This window comes from Lissotriton vulgaris, chromosome 7 (assembly GCF_964263255.1).
Source record: "Lissotriton vulgaris chromosome 7, aLisVul1.2, whole genome shotgun sequence".
NCBI lineage: Eukaryota > Metazoa > Chordata > Amphibia > Caudata > Salamandridae > Lissotriton > Lissotriton vulgaris.
This window is the reverse complement of record NC_141695.1, coordinates 583,969,122-583,989,065: the sequence shown is the minus strand read 5'-3', so window position 1 is coordinate 583,989,065 and position 19,944 is coordinate 583,969,122. Positions and strand designations below refer to the sequence as shown.

Sequence of the window (19,944 nt, the reverse complement as noted above, 5' to 3'; positions counted from 1 at the left end):
TTCCATTTCAATTTTTGGAAGTTACATACCCTGATCGGAGATGAGCACTATTCGAGCTTTAGCTCCATACTGGAGGATGCGTATCACCTTCATTTGCCTTTGTACATATGTGCTGATGCTCCTTAGGGCATGGAGAAACTCTGCGGCACTTCTTCTTCAAGAAGGACATACTAAGATGATATGGGATGCCATTTGCCTGGCTTTTGAAGAGCTCCCTGAAGAGACAGAAGTTCCCAGGGAGTGATGGACCTACAATTGTGCAGGAACGGATCCTGTTGTACAGGAAACAATCTTCACCGTAAGAACGTGCAGTGCAGCCGGCCCTTTGAGGCGTGAACCTGCCTGGTTTCCCTGTTCATCCTTTCAATGTAAAAAAGGAGGCTTTACGCCCCTATCGGAGCCTTCCGTTCTATATCATATCCTCCACACTAGCTTCAGAAACATCTCGCGAACCATGTGTTCTCGAGCCATGACTACACTGATCCAGGAAGATCCAGGTTTATCCTCTCCTAGATTCCATTAAAAAAGGAGCCAATGCTTGGCATTAGTGAACCAAGAAAAGTATTTTGTCACCCAAGACCTGTGCACTCTAAGATTGTGGTATTTGACATTTTCACATTAGACTTTCGCTAACTGGCAAACTGTAAACTCTTTACCTGCTCAGTCTCAACATATTTCAACTGTCCTGGACAGTATTGAGACTATTAACCCTGTTGTGGCAGAGAAGATCATGCGCTTCACTGTTGCCTTTGTGTTTGTGTATCCTAAGAGTCCTGTTAAAGTGTTTCAAGAAAACTGCCCAACCAAAATGTTTGCAGTTGCTTTTACTTGCAATCTTTAACTATTCATTTGAGATGTGAGCATTTTTATTATTGTTTGTAGGAAAATAATTTAGGGTAACATTTTTGCAAATCGCAGACCAGGGCTTTACATTTTACAATTATATATCCGACCATCCTCTCAAATATTATTCTGGTAAACACACACAAAAACATATTTGCATGGACTGACCGCTGCTATATGTTGTTTACACAATCGGGTGGTGCAGCTATCGGGGTTAGACCATTTAAATGATGCAAATGACAGTGCAAAACAGCAATATTAGTTTGCAAACTTAATCAACACAGGTACAAATTATAATGTCAGGGCCCTGGTGAACCCTACTCTTACACAGCATTCGTGTCAGTACCAAAACTAGACCCCATCTGAGCCTCCATATAACATAAAATATGGGGGCCAAGGATCAAGGTTTAAGAAGGTACAGTGGAAGCCTTGAGTAATTTCCTCTTCTCCATACAGAGGGGTTCATGCTTTCAATTTCGGTCTGCCCCATGTGATGTTGTCAGACAGTGGTACACCGAATGTGACACCCTATAATTCTATAATTATGCAATTTCAGTGCACCACTAGTTCTCTAGTGGGTGTTTGGAAGTGTGATGCACCAGTCTTTTTCAATGGAGAGCACTCCTAAAACAGTCTCATTATAGTGACCTTCCACCATCCTGTGTGTATTTGCATTTCATATCTCTGTGAAGTGTCTTATTGGTTGGTGAGATCCTTCTCCCATAATGCATTTGTTCTTGGTACACATTGTCATTGTCCATGTTCTCCTGATCCCTGAATGTCTCCGTAGAGAGGGTAGGATAAGCATACGTCCATCAATCAAGGGCAAGCGGTCCCGGCATTCTTACCCTGTCTAGGAAACCAACTGCTAGATGTAGGTAAATTAGATTTACCGATTCTAAAATACCGAATTTTACCGATCCGGTATCTTAGAATCGGTAAATCTGATGTAGGTAATAATTCGGTATTTTTTACCGAATCGTTAAGATTCGGTATTTACCGAATCGGTAAAAATACCGAATCGCCAAGGGGGACAGTGTGTCACTTTGACACCCTGTTACACCCCTGTTTCTGGCTTGTGTGCCATGTGACACACATACATGCCCTAAGGGCAGGTATGTGTGCCACATGGCACAGGTGTACATGCACAGATGTGCATGTACACAAGAATTCGTTATTTACCATGCAATTGTATTACATGGTAAATAACGAATTCTAAAGGCCCTGTAGCACTGTTAGAAGTGCTACCTACATAGGAAAGTTCAGATTCGGTATTTTTACCGATCAGTAAATTTACAGAATCGATCACATTTACCGAATCTGTACGATTTTCAATGCCCTACATACCAATGGCAAAATACCGGTCGGAAACGGCCGAAATCGGTATTTTCGGCCGTTTCCGACCGGTATTTTGACACCTACATCGGGCCCCAAGTCTTCTGATAGTCAAGTTGCCCCCCTTCTGTCCTTTCATTAGCATCCTTGCCTTACTCTATCAGTGTTTTCACGTTCCTGTGTTCTGCCTCCAAGTCCTTTGTGCAGTCCTTCTGTCAGTACTTGTGAGTGGCCATAGCATGATGGTAAATTAAGGGTGGTGTTTGGTCCAATTTAGAATTGTCTGGGGGAGCCTATTTGAATTGATTACTCTACATTTGTTTGACGGGGCAAAGCATAAGCATTTAGGTACGTGAGTAGTGTCCAGTTTGAGTGCTTCGTTGTTTATAGATAGTGGTTAAGTAGGGCTTCTCCTTATGCCCCAATATTGGCTTATTCCCTGCATTTGCTGTTAAAATATAGGTACCTGTATGTGCTTAATAGCGTAATAGTTTTGAGAAACTGGCCTTTTGACAAATGACCCTCACTCTAGTTCGCTGAGATAAGCAGGTTTAACCGGGGGTGAAAGGGAGAGGGGGGGGAGAGAGAGAGAGAGAGAGAGAGAGAGAGAGAGAGAAGTAGGTGGAAAGACAGGCAGGTAGATGTAGAGGCTGTAGGGGTGTGTCCATGTGTGCATGTGTATGTGTAGGTAGCATACAAAACAAGCCAACATTACAATAATGCAATAAGAAATAAAACACTTTTAGTGCCCAGGCAAGTTTATGTAAAAGCTAAATAAATATATACATATATATTATATATAACAAATTAACAAACATCATTTATATCCTCCAGAGATTTCAAAACACAGTCACAATAACAATAGTGCCAAGACTCATTCAGTTACACAAAGTTACCACATTCACTGTAGTGATTAAAAAGCGTGTCATGAAAATTATTATTATTATTATTATTATTATTTTATTTTATAGAGCGCGATAGTCACCCGGGGGTATCCCAGCGCTAAAGAAACCCTAACTTAACCAGATCTGAGGAGCACGCGGGGCAAAAACAGGAGAGAAAACAGGAGCGGAGATCGGAGAGACAAAGTTTATGGGAAGAGGTGTGTTTTTAGCCGCTTCCTGAAACGCAGGTATTGTGGCTCAAGTCGCAGGTCATGAGGGAGAGAATTCCAAAGACGAGCGGCTTGTACCGAGAACCGTCTTCCTCCTGATCGGGTTTTCCTAAATCTGGGGGTATTAACAAGGTTTTCCACGTTAGACCGAAGGGATCTGGAGGGTGTGTAGGAGGTAATGAGTTTACTGAGGACTGGGGGGCCCTGGTTATGCAGTGTTTTGTGAACAAGACACAGGGCTTTAAATTTGACTCTCTCTCTAATGGGGAGCCAATGAAGGAGTTTGAGGGCTGGTTTAGCGGACGATCTGGCCGGGGTGTTTGTGATGATCCGGGCAGCGGTGTTCTGGATTCTCTGTAATGTGGTAAGAGTTGACTCGGGAGCACCCAGATACATCACATTACTATAATCCAGTCTCGATATTAGGAGACCTTGAATTAATAGTTTCTGGGATTTGGGGGGAAGAAGGGGCAGGACTTTCCTCAGAGATTTTAAGAGACCAAAGCAGGTCCCTGCCACCTTTTTTGCCTGCGAAGCGAAAGTAAGATCAGAGTCAATCCAGACACCCAGACTTTTCACTTCTGGTTTAGGGTCAGGGGGAGGACCCAGACAGTTTGGCCAGCTGTCCATGGGGAGTGAGGTTCCTTTGGGGCCAAGTATAAGGACCTCGGTTTTAGTCCCATTAAGTTTTAGGGCCGATTTATTCATCCAACCATGGACCTGCGTAAGGCAGTTAAAAAGATCGGCCTTCTGTTGTTTAGGGTGGGACAGGGATACCACTAACTGGGTGTCGTCAGCATAGCTGACGACGCTCACTCCGAATGGGGTGATGACCTCCTCCAATGTGGACATGTAGATATTAAATAATGTAGGGCTCAAGGAGGAGCCCTGTGGCACGCCACATTGGAGGGGTATTTCGGAGGAGCGAGCGTTCTTCTCCCAGATCTGGTAAGAGCGTTGGGCAAGGAAGGATGAAAGCCATGCTAAGGCTGTACCTTCCACACCAACTTTAGCCAGTCTGTTGATGAGGAGTTGGTGGTCAACGGTGTCGAACGCCGCACTAAGGTCGAGGAGGATCACTGCCACTGATCCTCCCCCATCCAATAGTGCTCTGGCCTCCTCAACCGCAGCCAGGAGGGCGATGTCCGTGCCCTGTCCTGGTCGGAAGCCCGTCTGGGAACTTTTTAATTTGTCATTGGCCTCTAGAAACTGCGAGAGTTTCCTATTGACTAACTTTTCTGCGATTTTACTAACTCCTGGGAGTAATGAGATGGGCCTGTAGTTAGCTAAGTTCTCAGGATCGAGCGTCGGTTTCTTCAGAAGGGCTTTTACCACAGCCTTCTTCCAGCTCGTGGGGACAGTTCCCTGTTGCAGTGAGGTGTTAATCAACTGGGTAAGGGAGGGAATGACGGTTTGGACTACCTCCTTGAGGATCCGTAAAGGAGCAGGGTCTCTAGGGGAGCCGCTCTTCATAGAGTTAAACGTGTTTCTCACCTCGTCTATCGTGACCTGGCCCCAAGTGGACAGACAGGTGGAAGGGTGTGGGTGATCGATTTCTTCCTCCGGGCTAGAGGGGGGGATTGATTCCATGATAGCTTGAATTTTGTCATGGAAAAAATTGGCCAATTTTTGGCACTTCTCCTGGTCCAGTTTTGGATCAGAAGGGGATCCTAGTCCCTGTTCTGGGGGTTTTGAGAGCTCTTTGAGGATGGAATATGCTTCCTTACTGGAGCCTCCCGCCTTTTCTATTCAAGGAATTGTTAAAGTAATAATGTCATCATTGAAAAAATGATACAATTATGAATTTCAAGATAAACACAATAATTAAACATATTTTCAATAGAATGGAATATGCAGTAATCTTTTAATGGGAATAGTCAGAATAGTAGAAATATTGCAAGAGATACATGCAGACTTCCACAAAGTTGCCTAGGACCTGCATGGAGAATGTATCTATTTCGGCTCTAGGAGATTGTGCCAACCATGTTTGTTACCTGGGTGAATACAATATATAAAAAAATGCTTCCAGGAGGACCAACCTGAAACTGTACCATGAGTAGACCCCAAGGTCGATTTGATGGATCCCCTGAATTCGAAAATAAGTAAAGCGTGTTTTCCGTGTTCCACATGTTGGTGAGGTCTTCGGGGCAGGTTCTCAGTGACCTTACTCTCTCACAGAAAATGTTGCTGGATGTTCATTAACACACAGCGAGTCCCCACGGGACTAGTCTTCAACAACTAACAGAGAATAGTCAACTTGATATTTCAGTACACCAGTTAACCAGACTTCCAGAATAGCTCAGTAGTTTCCTTTGGTCACACAGTGCCCTAAGAGCCAAACTTTCTCTAGCGGGCGAGCATTCCAAGCAGATTTGGTCTTAAAGTGGTCTTGGAGACGGGCCGAGTCTCTTTATCAGACCAGTGTTTATCAGCAGGAGACTTCAGTCAAAAGGTCTGAGGGGCTTCTGAAATATATCCTGCCCTAAGTGGTGCGAACAAACATTTTATCCTCCAAAGGATCATTGCAAATAGCCAGTGTAACAGAACATCTACCTCAAAAAGCAGTCACCTTACAGCACACAAACGTCGATAGCATTTGAGTTCTAGCACTCCAACCCCCACAGAGACCTCTCTATAAATCTGTATATGGCAAGAGGTTTCTTAAACTGAAAAGCATGCTCCTATAATGAAACACATCTTAAATGACAGCTTCTCATCCATGAAGAATTAAGGCAATGTCATGAAGTCTGTCAGGCCAGCAGGCATGCCTCCTCCTTCACCCTCTGATGTTCCCTGGAGCTAAAAGGTCTGCATGACTCCACAACTGAAAAAATTATGTCACACCGCTTGCACCCAGGATAGGATTCTCTTTAACGCCCTCTCCAGCCGTTTGTTATCTGGAATACTTTGTTCAGTTTCTTTCCGACAAATGCACAGAGGCTGTGTTGTCTTCCCAGTGCAGGAATGTCACCAGTATTGAGAAGTCATGCCTCGCTAGTAAAAAACATTGTGAAATTGGTACGATTTTCAAAGGCTTATGTCAAAATGAAGATATGTTTCAAAATCTCGCTGTCTAAGAAACAACTGCTCCGAGGATTCGAATATTAAATCATCAGCTGACATCTTTAGGTGGTATAGATTCAAGACTTTAATCAATTCTTGGAGATAGGGCTCACTCTGCCACAAGCTTCGCAGCTTATCTTGTGGTTTAATAAAGCACAGCCCTCAGCCAGAGTCCGGGATGTAACATGCTCTCCTCTGTAGCATCATAACTGCATGCAGCTGTAACTAGGCAGTCTTGAAGCTTTATGACAGCAATTTACCATATGCGCATTGTGAATATGTTGACTCCTGGCAGTGTAGACATAGTTTAGAAGTGCCCAAAGGAACATGCAGGAGTCTTAAAGTGACAAACGTGTGATTTTTTAACACCGGGCATACAGGGCCTGAACCTAATTAGCAAGATTCACTATTCCACAGAAGTCCCAATTTAGGGGAGAAAAAAGTAAAACGTCTGTGGGTCTTTGTCAGGACAGATGTAGTTTCTCACGAGTATGTTCAGATCATGCGCTTACTGTTCCTTGTCTTTTTACATATCCATGGCCCTAGAATGAGTACATTTTCTATTAAGTGAGTTTCTCTCCCTTGACTTGCTAGTTTATTTCTTGATCCAGTTGCAAGGTACACCTGCTCACAGTAAATATGAGTGGACGACCTAGTACAGGTGCTGGTGTGCTCACAGCCCCAAAAATGTAGGTCCCAGTGTTTGTGTATTTCCTATCCCAGTATTTGCGGTTCGCAGATGCCCTAGTTTGGGTATCTCATAGCAGTTAATTCCCTGACCCGTGTTTTTGTCCCTATGCTATTTTGCATCTCCCTGTCATGATGCATGTGTGTTCTCATTACCGATGTGAATATCTTTGTGTTTGCTGCCTGTTACAGTGAATTCCCAGACCCAGAGCTTGGAGTGTTCCACAGAAGTATCCGTATCGGTGCATTTCCCGTCCTGGTGTTTATTGATTTCCTGCCACGAATCAGTGTTTTCCTATATGCATCTTTGTATGTGAGTTTCATTGCATGTGTTGTTGTCGGTCACAGAGTCTGACCTCCCTCTGGGCTAGTGCTGCAGGCGCTCATGACACCGCCAGAAGTAGAGGCCAACTCTTTGAGCAGGGGAATCTGAACCTTATGAGGCTTTGCTTTTGAACCCATGTTGGTCATATGTCTACAACCCCATATTCCGCACAGTCTCTATTTTTTCTTCCTGTTGGCGGTGCGGGTATTAGGTCCCCTGGAAGAGTTTTTCATAGGGGCCCATGCCCAGAAGAAGAAATGGATGAAGTAGTCGGGGGCAAGATGAGGGCATGGGAGGGATGGACAAGGAGATGGAGGGATGTGAGACAGAGGAGGGAATGGGGAAAGGATGTGGAAAGTCTGTGGAGTACAGAGAGGAAAATATCAAGAGAAGAGATTGGCAAAGTAAATGATTGGTATCAAATGAAAGAGTGAAGGGAGTAGGGGTAAGGTGAGCAATGGCGAGCAGAAGTGTGATGAATGAGGGAGGATGCTGGTGAGATGTAATGGGTTGGAGAAAAAGAGCTGGCTGTACCCAGTATGCTCTGATCGGTGGTACACTCGCAGCCTGACCTATGTTGTGCTGTTGTGAGAACTTTTATTGTAACCTGCATTGGCTGTACTTTTCCAGTGGGAGGTCTAGGTAGCTTCCACCAACAATCTGCTGTTTTTTTGCCTTCATTGTTAATCATACTCCATAAAAGCACTTTTTGAGAAAGACACCTATGATAATCTCGAGAGGGTCTATACTTTGTATTTTTTATGCATTTAACAATAGTGTATAATACAGGGGAGTCTGTAATCCCTGTATAAACGTAATTCTCTGATTTCTTTATATTCGGCAACTTGTATTGCACTCAGTTGCCGATTATAAAGAAAATACTTCAGAACCCGATTATTATAAGTTATTACAGTCGAGTTCTGATATCGCAATGTCTTCTGCCCAAGCCAGCAACCGAGATAAAAGACAGGTCAAGTCAAGAAGCATAATTGAAGCAGCTGTTTAAAGCAATGAAAATCAGAAAGTTGCTTCACTTTCTTTTGCTCTTTTAGATTACAATAAATAGCAGAGCTAACTTGTTTATTTTTTGCACTCCTTAGAAAAAAGCTTGAATTATTCTGCATGTTTCTACACATTCTGAGGCACTGCAGCTTCTTTTGTTTTTGTTAATATGTATTGGCAACAAATATCTAACAGGTTGTTTTTTCTCTTCATGTTAGCAAACATGCTCGCTCTTTCATATGATAGCGCTACGCACCAAGGTTTAAATTGTTTGTGTGAAAGGTGATGGTGTGACCATGTTTTATAAAGGACAAAGTACTCACTTGCATAAATGATAGGGATATTGCTAGTCACCTTGGAGTTCCATAACCTTATAAAAGAACTCGGCCTTCGGACTCCTTCCTCTATATGGTAAAGGAACTGCTCGTGACTTGCACTATCCATATAATGGATGGCAGGGGGTTCATTATCTAATATATAAACTTCAGTCCTCTGTAGAAATGTAGGCAACATTAACCATTTGGAACAACAGGATGCTGTCACAGTTTATGCTATTTCAGATTAAAGCACCTGCCAGACTCCTTTTCTTCGGTCAATTGTGAACAGGTATCAGGCAAGAAACAATTGCTTATGTCTAATATTTGTTCAAAGTAAGAGGTGCGCATTGATTCACCTTATGTTACTTTCCGTATAAAAGGCAAACTGACTCAGGGTTACTGTATTCTTTCTCATCCATGGATCAATCACACGCTCTGCTTCTTTCATGTGTCCTCCCATTTCCAGGGTAAAGACAACTTCTTGGCAATCCTGAACAAGCACATGGAGATCCACGGGACAGTGTACTATGAGAGCCAGCGCCCCCCTGAGGTGCCACCTTTTGTGAAGAACCATGGCCTGCTGCCACAAAGTGAACTCCAGCACCTTCTGAAGAAGGCCAAGGTATTTTCACTCCCTTCAACCTGACTTATGCCCCAACTCCCTCCTCCCCTTTGGTTGACTCATCAATGTCTTACTCTTGCCTCCCTCCTCACAGCTGTTCATCGGCTTTGGCTTCCCTTATGAAGGCCCAGCTCCCTTGGAGGCTGTTGCCAACGGCTGTGTCTATCTCCAGCCCCGCTTCAATCCACCACATAGCTCCCTCAACCATGAGTTTTTCAGAGGGAAGCCCACGTCACGCGAGGTGAGTCTATTGCTACTTATTTATACAGGAAATCTGAGTACAGTTGGTATAACTAAGATGTGAGTTGTTGCCTCTAACAAAAGAGGAAAGGGAAGCTAGATCACAGGCTAGTAAACATAGAGGCAATTCCTTAAAATCTTCTTTACGTATCTGGAGCTTGGAGGAAAGGACTGAGCAGTGAGACCCAGCCCCCTCATTAAACAGGGTAAGGAACTGAGAACAGTGTCCCTCTGTGTGGTTACCAGAATAATTGACACAACAAAGAGACCTTTCTTTTAAAAACAAGGCACTTAAGGCATTGTGAGTTGAAAGGAAGTCGTGAGGTATTAAGATGAGTTATTCAATAGGCTATTATTCAAACCAGACACCCCAGAAAGTTCTCAACTCCAGTTTGTTCTGCACTTCTTGACAGGCAACTCCACTAAAATGTATTTTGCTGCTGTGTTTGTTTGAGAAAATTGCACTTTGATAGGTGTACTTTCTAGACAGCATATCTCAGTACATTTGAACCATAGATTTGTTCACAAGCCGGATGGATCATTAAAAAAATAATGGTACACTACCCCAGTTTCAGCGATAAGCTTATTAATGCGCTTACACAACTAGATTCTTCTGATCTTTGCTAACAGTGTGTAATCAGATGACAGAATAGCACCAGATCTAGTTGTTGGAGCAGGTACAGAATATGTGTGGTTGGAGAGTTTGACGAGCCTAGACCATGGCTAGACATTGCAACTTAATTGTGGTATGCTGACGTGATTGAAGGAAACGTTCCCAGGCCAGGACATGAAAGGGCTTTCTACTACTCAAACTAACTCATGTGTCTCAGGACTGTTATACATCCTTAGTCTGAAGTGTTGGTCTAAGTGCTGTAGGGATTCTTAGTGTCTGCATTCTTGAGCAGCAGAGCTGTGTGTAAATATGTTTGAGGCCAGGTTAACCGAGCTTCAGTCCAAATGCAGCCTTATTGTACTTCATGGGATCAGTCAAGGCTATGGATCAGTCTTCTGAAATTGAGTCAAACCTACAAAATAGCCAGATTATCCCTGAAGTACCTGCACTTAGGGTGAAGGCTTGAGCTACTTCAAAACTCCAACCAGTTTACCACCTGTTGTCTTCTGTCTTCTACCTGACCTATCATCCTGAAGTGCGAACATGACACTCAACCTAGCGCTCTTCAGAATGGCTCCGCTCAGTCTTGGCCCTGAGGTTACCGCTCTTGATTCAACCTGACATCTCATCCATGTGCATTATGAGGGAAGATAGTTTGGAAACATAGGGGCCTGCATTGTCTAGAATAGCCGCAAAGTATTCTGCAATGCCAGCTGCAGCACCATGGTTATAAGGTGCTGGAAAGTTGCTTGGAGTCCTTCTTCTTAAAGGCGCCTAGCAGTAGACTCAGGCCAGATCTCACTATTGGGAAACGTGAGAGCCTGTAATGCATACAATAACTCATCACTTCTGTGCAGGGCTGGACATCATTTTTAGTGACGGAGTTCAGCCCTCAACAAATACAATAAAAGTATTTGCTCCAATACTTTTGAGTGTTGATCATTAGCGGGCTGGCTCAATGGCTGTGGGACGGCAAATGATGTTATTATCATCTGCGATCATACCTAATTTGACAGTATCCAGTGGGGACTGGAGCTATGAAAGCAGTGGCGAAGAATGTTTTAAGTCCAGTAATTTTTGGCAGGGTCATCAGATCTAGGGTGTAAAGTGAGTCCTGCCTAGCTTTACCCTTCCCTTCGATGTCGAAGGCTACTGGAATCACAGAATACCTCCCTTAGACATTTCCCCACTGGCAGTCAGCTTATGGTCCGACATCCTCAACCCTCCCCATAGTCCCTCACTAACAAGGTAACTGAAATGACAATTTGTGGGACCAAAGAATTGGGAACATACAGATTGAAACAGAGATATCCATCTGATTACTAGTCCTTTGGTCACTGCTCACTAGCCTGCATGATGTATGCATGGTTGATGTTCTCTCCATGTGGGGGAATTAAGAGGTGATCCTGCTCTCTTTAAGAGAAGCCACACACTAGAGTACAGACACTGCTCAAAAAGCAAGTCAGAGCATATGGTCTAGTAGAGGAGACTGTAGGCTGAGGGCTGGTGTACCCTTGTCTGATCACTAGAAGAGTCCGCTAGAATCAGTGGAGATCAGTTAGAATCAGTGGAGATCAGCTAGAATCAGTGGAGATCAGTACCCAGTTACCTTCTCATCAGAAGTCTGGGTAGGGTCCGTTGCTCCAGCTCTTACCTCTTCATCAGAATGGAGCCTTGTCATGGAGCAAGGGTTAGGAGACGCAGCACCTGCATTTTACTTAATCTGGACACACGTATTAACCCCTCTCTTCTGCGTGCACAACTTGAGTTAGGCACAGAGCCAAGCGTCTGGTGGGACTCCTTCTGAGGCTTTCTCACTGCTAATCTAGGTGAATTCTAGAATTTTCGGCTGCCATTCAGGGCGAGGCTCTCTCTCACTGCTCGACTGACACGTACTGAGTGGGACAAGGTATGCTTTACTTAAAAAAAATGAGAAATATGGGAAGGCTGGAGTATAAACAGAAGAAGGATGCAAGATTGATGAAAGAGAATAAGAAATAATCATGCATGCTGCATAAAAAGTCTGTCCTATCCACATTGCCCAAAATAATTATCTTCTGCATGGCAGGGGCTCATCTAAAAAAACCTCTCTTTACGCACAGGTCTCCTCTCAGCATCCTTATATGGAGAGCTACATTGGGAAACCACATGTGTGGACCGTGGATTACAACAACTTGGAGGAATTTGAGGAGGCCCTGCAGAGCATCATGAGGACTAAGGTATGTTTCAAATAATGTTTGACAGACAGAAGGCTCTTTATATCTGCTGGGTACCAAAATATTACAAAGTGTCTGAAACACTGAAAACCAGTGGAATATCACACTAGACATGTCAATCAACTCCCAGCAGCCAGTGACAGTCTATCTGGAACTCTTGGTCCACACTGTGGTGCCAGTGTAATTTCACCCAGAGATGGCAATCATCTCAGCAGGCCAGTTGTCAAGCTACTCAGTGGTGGAGGGGGCAAGACCGTGCTACCTGAGCACCCTTCAAACATCCAGTTCTAATTCTGTTTTGGGAATGTTAAATCTATGTCTAGAATACCCATGTCCAAAGACAGAATGTTCTATGATCACATTATTTCCCCTTAGTCCTGTGTCCCTCAAAGGTTTAATTATGTTGATGTCTCAGTCGCATACAGACATAAACAGAAAGTGACCGCCAAAAATACATTTTGACCTTTCCAAATACACTGCTCATTTAAGCACCAGGCTGGGGGGGAATTAAATTTACACTTGCGTAATTTGCATTATTTCGAAAAATGTTGATTTAAGTTGGTTACATAAATTTCCAGTAATTAGTTTTTCGCCATTACGTCTGTCGCATAATTATGCACCTTTCCCAGTAAAAGTATAACTTTAAGGTAAATGTAAATGTAAATGTATTGGCATTTATATAGCGCACTACTTACCCGTAGGGTCCCAAGGCGCTTCGACCGCTGCGAAACCCTTCCTGGCTTCCCTGAGAGATGGTCCCTTAATGGGTATCTCCAGCGTGAGACCAGGCATCCCCGGCGGTCTGGTGGGGCCGTTAGTGAAGATGAGGCAAGCTAATGCCCAGAGTTGCCGAGTGTGATCGCTGATCAGAGTGGGCACCGAGGCGAGAGAATTATCGAGTCTGCTGACCCTGGTCCAGAAACCTGCCGCGCCGGGAATCGAACCCTGGTCCCGGGCCGTCCTCTGCTCTCGGGTCTGCCGCCTCTAACCAGTGAGCCACACTACTTCACAGGTGTGGGAACAACTCGAACAACGCGGCTGTTGTTTAGGGAAATTGTAATTTTTTCAATATGTTTTTTTAGGTCTCGCCTATTAATCCTGCAAGGGATAATAGGACGAGAGTATAGAGGCCAAACCAAGGTCTGAAACCATTGCAGATTTCCTATAGTTCGTGTGGTGCACTCGAGCAGAAAGCGAGTCCACATCAAAGCCATCAGCCTCCCTCCACAGGCATCTGAAGCTTCCCCCAGCGTGCGCTCAGCCTCAGGCATTTCTCCTCCCCCCTAATTATTCACCCCTGCTGTTGCTGCCTACGGCCGGCCATACTTTCACTTTCACGGCCGTCAGGCCGTGTCTCGCATTTCTCCTCCCCCCTAATAATTTTCCCTTGTTTGCTTAGAATGTTTTCGCTCAAAACTTTAGCAGATTGGCTTCCACAATTTTCATTTCACGGCATTCACAACGGTTTAAGTGCTTAAAAAGTTTTGACACACTCTGCGTTAGTGGAACATAAACTTTACAGTTTCACACAGCAAAGGAATGTTCTCGTGGCTGTTGAGGTGTGGCCAGGCAGTTTCTCTCTCTCAAAGAACCCACATTTCTCATTCTAGGATAATGCAAACATGCATCCACCCCCCACAGCCCCACCCCTCACACACACGCTCAGTGCTAATCCAAAATGTTCCTGTGAAGCAATTTGCACATGAATGCAGCTTGTGCATACCAGTGGCTTGTGTCTGGGGGAAGCTCGTCTGCAGTTTACAAACCACAAACTAACTTTGTGCCATCAAGATTGCTGTTTAATTCTGAAAAGACAGCATTCCGGAGCCTTTGGTATGGCAGGTTGTGAATCAAGAGATGGTAGAGGTATTTCGAACGTCTTTTTAAAGGGGTAGCGTCGCCAAAAATATAAGAACTAAAAAAGACTTCCCTTTCTTGGCTCCGATTTGCACTCGCCTTGTGTGATCCGTGTCACCCGCTTTCCGATCCTGCTGAACTGATTTGTGATTTACAAGTCCATATTTGATTTACTGTGCAATAAAAGGTGTGCGACTTTTATTCATCAAGTAACTCTGTTATTGTATAATTTGCCCCAATTTGGGTGTATGCTATATTTAGACCTGAGATACAATGGGCCGGTGTGAAAGTTTTTTTTTTCCTTAGGCGGGGGCTCGTTAAGTTGCCCAGTGAGTGTGATATTCAGCAATAGTTGCGACAATCTAGGCCAATGTTCAAGCCCTTTAAATCTTTATTTCTCTGCAAAAACACAATAGATCTTGTCCCAGGGCCAACGAATTGTGCTTTAGGCGAATGCTCGTCATTATAACTAATTAAGAAAGTAAAATCAGCGTATGTACAAAAAGAGTTTTTGTGCTGTCTTTCTGAGACATACTTCTGGTAAGGCTACTGCTTTCATCCCTACCTGGTTGTCTTTTTTCTTATCACTTGTTTCACATTGTTCTAAATATGCTGCACAGTAGTTCATTTTAGGAATGAATGTGCTTGTATTGCATTTATTAAGTGTGCTCTTCAGGTTTGCAACTTTAGTTACAATAAAAACATCCCTTTGCCTCTGTACTACTTCTCTTACAAGGCTCTCATTTTGAGTTGTCTGGACTTCGGATCCATGCTTTTTATTCCAAAATTTTGCATTTTCAGAATAAACTGCCTTTTGAGTGGGTAAGGAAACAAACAAACTCTTTCCCATTTAATTTTCAGCCAAGTACAGTGTAGCACAAAGTGATAAAAAAAAGTGGCAATGGATATTGCACCACCCCAGCATCACTCAGCAGCACCACAGCACCACTCAGCATCACCACATCATCACTCAGCGCTACCCCAGATCCACTCAGCACCACCACAGCATCACTCAGCACCACCACAGCACCACTCAGCACCACAACAGCATCACTCAGCACCACCACAGCACCACTCAGCACCAGCACAGCATCACTCAGCACCACCACATTATCACTCAGCACCACCACATTATCACTCAGCACCACCACAGCATCACTCAGCAACACCACAGCACCACTCAGCACAACCACAGCATCACTCAGCACCACCACAGCACCACTCAGCACCACCACAGCATCACTCGGCACCACCACAGCACCACTCATCACCACCACAGCATCACTCAGCGCCACCCCAGCATCACTCAGCACCACCAGAGCATCACTCACCACCACCACAGCATCACTCAGCACCACTACATTATCACTCAGCACCACCACATTATCACTCAGCACCACCACAGCACCACTCAGCAACACCACAGCACCACTCAGCACCACCACAGCATCACTCAGCACCACCACAGCATCACTCAACACCACCACAGCATCACTCAGCACCACCACAGCACCACTCAGCACCACCACATTATCACTCAGCGCCACCAAATTATCACTCATCAGCACAACAGAACCACTCAGCATCACTCAGCACCACCACAGCACCACTCAGCACCACCACAGCACCACTCAGCACCACCACAGCATCACTCAGCACCACCACAGCACCACTCAGCACCACCACAGCATCACTCAGCATCACCACGGCACCACTCAGCACCACCACAGCATCACTCAGCGCCATCCTAGCATCACTCAGCACCACCACAGCATCATTCAGCACCACCACATTTTCACTCAGCACCACCACATTATCACTCAGCACCACCACATTATCACTCAGCACCGCCACAACACCCCTCAGCACCACCACAGCATCACTCAGCACCACCACGCACCACTCAGCACTACCACAGCATCACCCAGCACCACCCCAGCATCACTCAGCACCACCACAGCATCACTCAGCACCACCACATTATCACTCAGCACCACCATATTATCACTCAGCACCACCACAGCACCACTCAGCACCACCACAGCACCACTCAGCACCACCACAGCACCACTCAGCACCACCACAGCACCACTCAGCACCACCACAGCACCACTCAGCACCACCCCAGCATCACTCAGCGCCACCACAGCATCACTCAGCACCACCACAGCATCACTCAGCACCACCACATTATCACTCAGCACCACCACAGCACCACTCAGCACCACCACAGCACCACCACAGCATCACTCAGCATCACCACAGCATCACTCAGCACCACCACATTATCAATCAGCACCACCACATTATCACTCAGCACCACCACAGCACCACTCAGCACCACCACAGAACCACTCAGCGACACCCCAGCATCACTCAGCGCCACCACAGCCTCACTCAGCACCACCAAATTATTACTCAGCACCACCACAGCACCACTCAGCACCACCCCAGCTTCACTCAGCACCACCACAGCATCACTCAGCAGCAGCACAGCATCACTCAGCACCACCACGGCACCACTCAGCACCACCCCAGAATCCCTCAGTGCCATCACAGCATCCCTCAGCGCCACCCCAGGCATCACTCAGCACCACCACAGCATCACTCAGCACCACCACATTATCAATCAGCACCACCACATTATCACTCAGCACCACCACATTATCACTCAGCACCACCACATTATCACTCAGCACCACTCAGCACCACCACAGCATCACCCAGCTCTGCCACAGCATCACTGGTTCAAATATGTTCTCTCAATGTTTCAAGCTTTATTACAAATGTCAAAAAAAGATGTTAATATTTCACTTCTGTTCTTGGATTTTCGTCACAATAAAATACACTGAACATAATCTTCCCAAAAGGTATTTACAAAAGTTTAAGCTATTGCATTATAAATGACAATAACATTTATTTAAGTATTAATTATGAAAAAAAACAATTGGTAATTGTAATAGCAATACATGTAAGTCACGTAAATACAACATAACAAATGCTATAGGTGTCACATTTGCAAAAGTTATAACTATTGGCATTGTATTTGACAAAGCTAATAATTTCGATATTTTCAAAACCAACACATAAATAAAATATTTGACATTTACAATACCAATAGCTCAAACTTTCTTAATGCGAGACCTATTGCATTGCAAATGCTTGTTATAACTCACTGAAGGACCCTTTAGGGGAAGAGGTGACGTCGGGCGCACTCTCGCCTTCTAGCCCTGTCCCTCAAACCTCTGGACAGAACAGTATGTTTCAGGGAGAAAGGACATGTTCATGCTGGCATGGGGGGGGAGGGGGGGGGTGGTGAGTGGGGGCTGGGGAATGCTGTCTTTCCTCTGCCCAGGGCCGATTTACATGCTGTAGTGTCAGCCGTAGGTTGCTGGTCATTTCTCTGATTTGGGAGGCGGGATAAGGGGTTTATGGGGCAGGAAAACATCAGAGGCAGACGGGAAAATAGAGGGACAGGGCAAGGGGAAAGAAGGAAAGGATAATTCCTTCTCTTCCTCTGTCTGTCCACCACTAGTGGCGGAAGAGCAGAGCGGTGAAAGGAGTGTGAGGGAGTGGAGGAAATACACACAGACCGTGAAAGAGCCAAGGAGGCTGAGAAAGATAAAGAGAAACAAATGATCGAGAGAAGAGAAGCTAGAGGAAGGGGAGAGAAAAGAAGTGGTTAAAGCGAAAGGGGACTGAAGTGAAAGGGCGAATGGATATTTTATTTTCCCGAAGCGATTCTCTGCGTGAGCTTCAATTTTGTGCTGTCAAAATGAGTTCTTCTCCTCACGCGAGCTCTTAAACAGAAGTAATATCCCGGAGCACTGAAGAGAAAAGGGCCTCATTATTATAAAGCCAAACATACATGGATATAATGGGATATTGCACATCTCCGGCCACGCTCGGCGCATGGCTAATTAAGTAGCACAGTGAGGAGAGCCGGCTAAAACACCAATCAGGGCCCGCCCAGGCCACCGTGGAGATCTCTGCAGCACGCGCGCCGCCGCAATATTGTATAATGGGCCTCAAATGGAAGATCTGTTTATAGACGCCCCCTTCAGACATCATTGTCTGCGTCCTGCCCTTGCTTCCCCGTTACTCTGTGGCTTGGACCCTCATCAGCATCTTCATCCCTCACAGCATGACAGTTTCCTGCCCTTCCTTCACCGTTACTCTTTGCCACGGACTCTCTCTCATCAGCACCTTCCTCCTTTCCAACACAATTGTCTCTATCCTGCCCTTTCTTTGCCTCTTCTCTGCGGCATGGACTCTTATCAGCATCTTCACCCTTACTATATGATTGCCTCTGTCCTGTTCGTCCTTCACCACTATTCTGTGGCATCGACTTTCACCAGTATTTTCATCTGTTCCCACATGATTGTCTTCATCTTCCCCTTTTTCACAGTTGCCCTGTGGCATGGGCGCTCATCCCTTCCGACATGATAGTCCGTGTCCTTTACTTCCTTCGCATTTAGTCTGTAGCGTGGACTCTCATCCCTTTCCACAAGATTGTCTATGTACTGCCCTTCCTTCACATTAACCATATGGCAAGGGCGGTCTATGAAGTTAGGTTATTAGTTGAGAGGGGCGAGTCTCTAAATTAACCTGTGCTTAACCCTCTGGTAGCGTGGCACAAAAGCAGTCAGGCTTATGCAATACTTAAACTGCAAGTGAAAACAAAACACAAGTAAAATCCCCAACACATTTAGAAAAATACAGTCTATAAAAAAAAAATGATACCAAAATGACAAAAATCCAATATATAGAACTTTAGGAATTTTTAAAAATAGCACAAAGAAGCACAAAATGCCACTGACGTATTTTGGGTCATGTTGGACTGGGTCAAAGTCACAAGCTCCGGCTGACCACGCTGGGGAGTGGATCACAAACAGGGCAAGGTTGGTTTCGGTGAAGAGTTTACCTTCTCAAAGTCCAAGTCCCCAGGAGGAGCCTCTGTTTGATCTTCGTGTTGTAGGAGTGCCTTGAGAAGGTCGTTGTCAGAACAAAGAATAGTCGCTGCTTGAGCTTTGCATTGGCGGTTGATGGGGTTGATCTGTGGTTGATGCGAAGAGCAGGCCGCAGTCGGAACCTCACGTTGGTAGGAGACACAGTGACCTATGGTGAGACAGGGAGCATGATGATGGTTGAGAAGAGCCCCAAACTTCTGGATTTTCATGTGAAATTCATTTTTTTTAGATTTGAAGCAGGAGTAGAACACTCTGATGCCAGGTAGGGTCCAGGACCTGTGGGGCACCTCTTCAGGATTCGGCTCACAACAGTAGAGGCCATCAGCAGGAATCAAGTAGGTCCAGGTGTTACTGGTCAGCTAGGCAGTTGCAGGGAAGTTTGTTGTGTACCAGTAGCTCAAGCAAGAAGTCAGACAAATTACCCTTGGAGTCACTTCTGGGAGTTCTGAGTTAAAGGCAGGTAGGTCCAGTCTTCTTTCTTCAGACAGCAGGACATTCCTTGTTTTGAATCTTCCTCAGGTCCGTGAGTGTTCTAATGAGAGGTTCCATGGATGCCATTGTTATACCCTGTGCCAGCCTGTAGGAGGAGGATGCATCATTTGTCTAGCCTTCCCTCTTTTCTGGGTTTGACTCCAATCTGTATAGGAAGTCAAAGAGAGGCAGATCTAGGTGTGAACTGCATTTGTCAGTGATAAGGATGGCAGCTCTTAGAAGTCAGGAAAGGCCTCAGGCTAAACTTT

General features: G+C 45.2%; 1 protein-coding gene across 2 annotated transcripts in view; it reads left to right on the top strand.

Annotated features, from left to right (window-relative positions):
* Positions 1 to 19,944, top strand: part of MGAT5B (alpha-1,6-mannosylglycoprotein 6-beta-N-acetylglucosaminyltransferase B) — a 795,006-nt gene that overhangs the window by 661,090 nt on the left and 113,972 nt on the right. For both annotated transcript variants that reach the window (XM_086930672.1, XM_086930673.1), the window contains exons 12-14: positions 9,153 to 9,308; positions 9,403 to 9,549; positions 12,264 to 12,380. In XM_086930672.1, the coding sequence (XP_086786798.1) occupies positions 9,153 to 9,308; positions 9,403 to 9,549; positions 12,264 to 12,380 (420 nt within the window). The remainder of the gene's footprint in view (positions 1 to 9,152; positions 9,309 to 9,402; positions 9,550 to 12,263; positions 12,381 to 19,944) is intronic.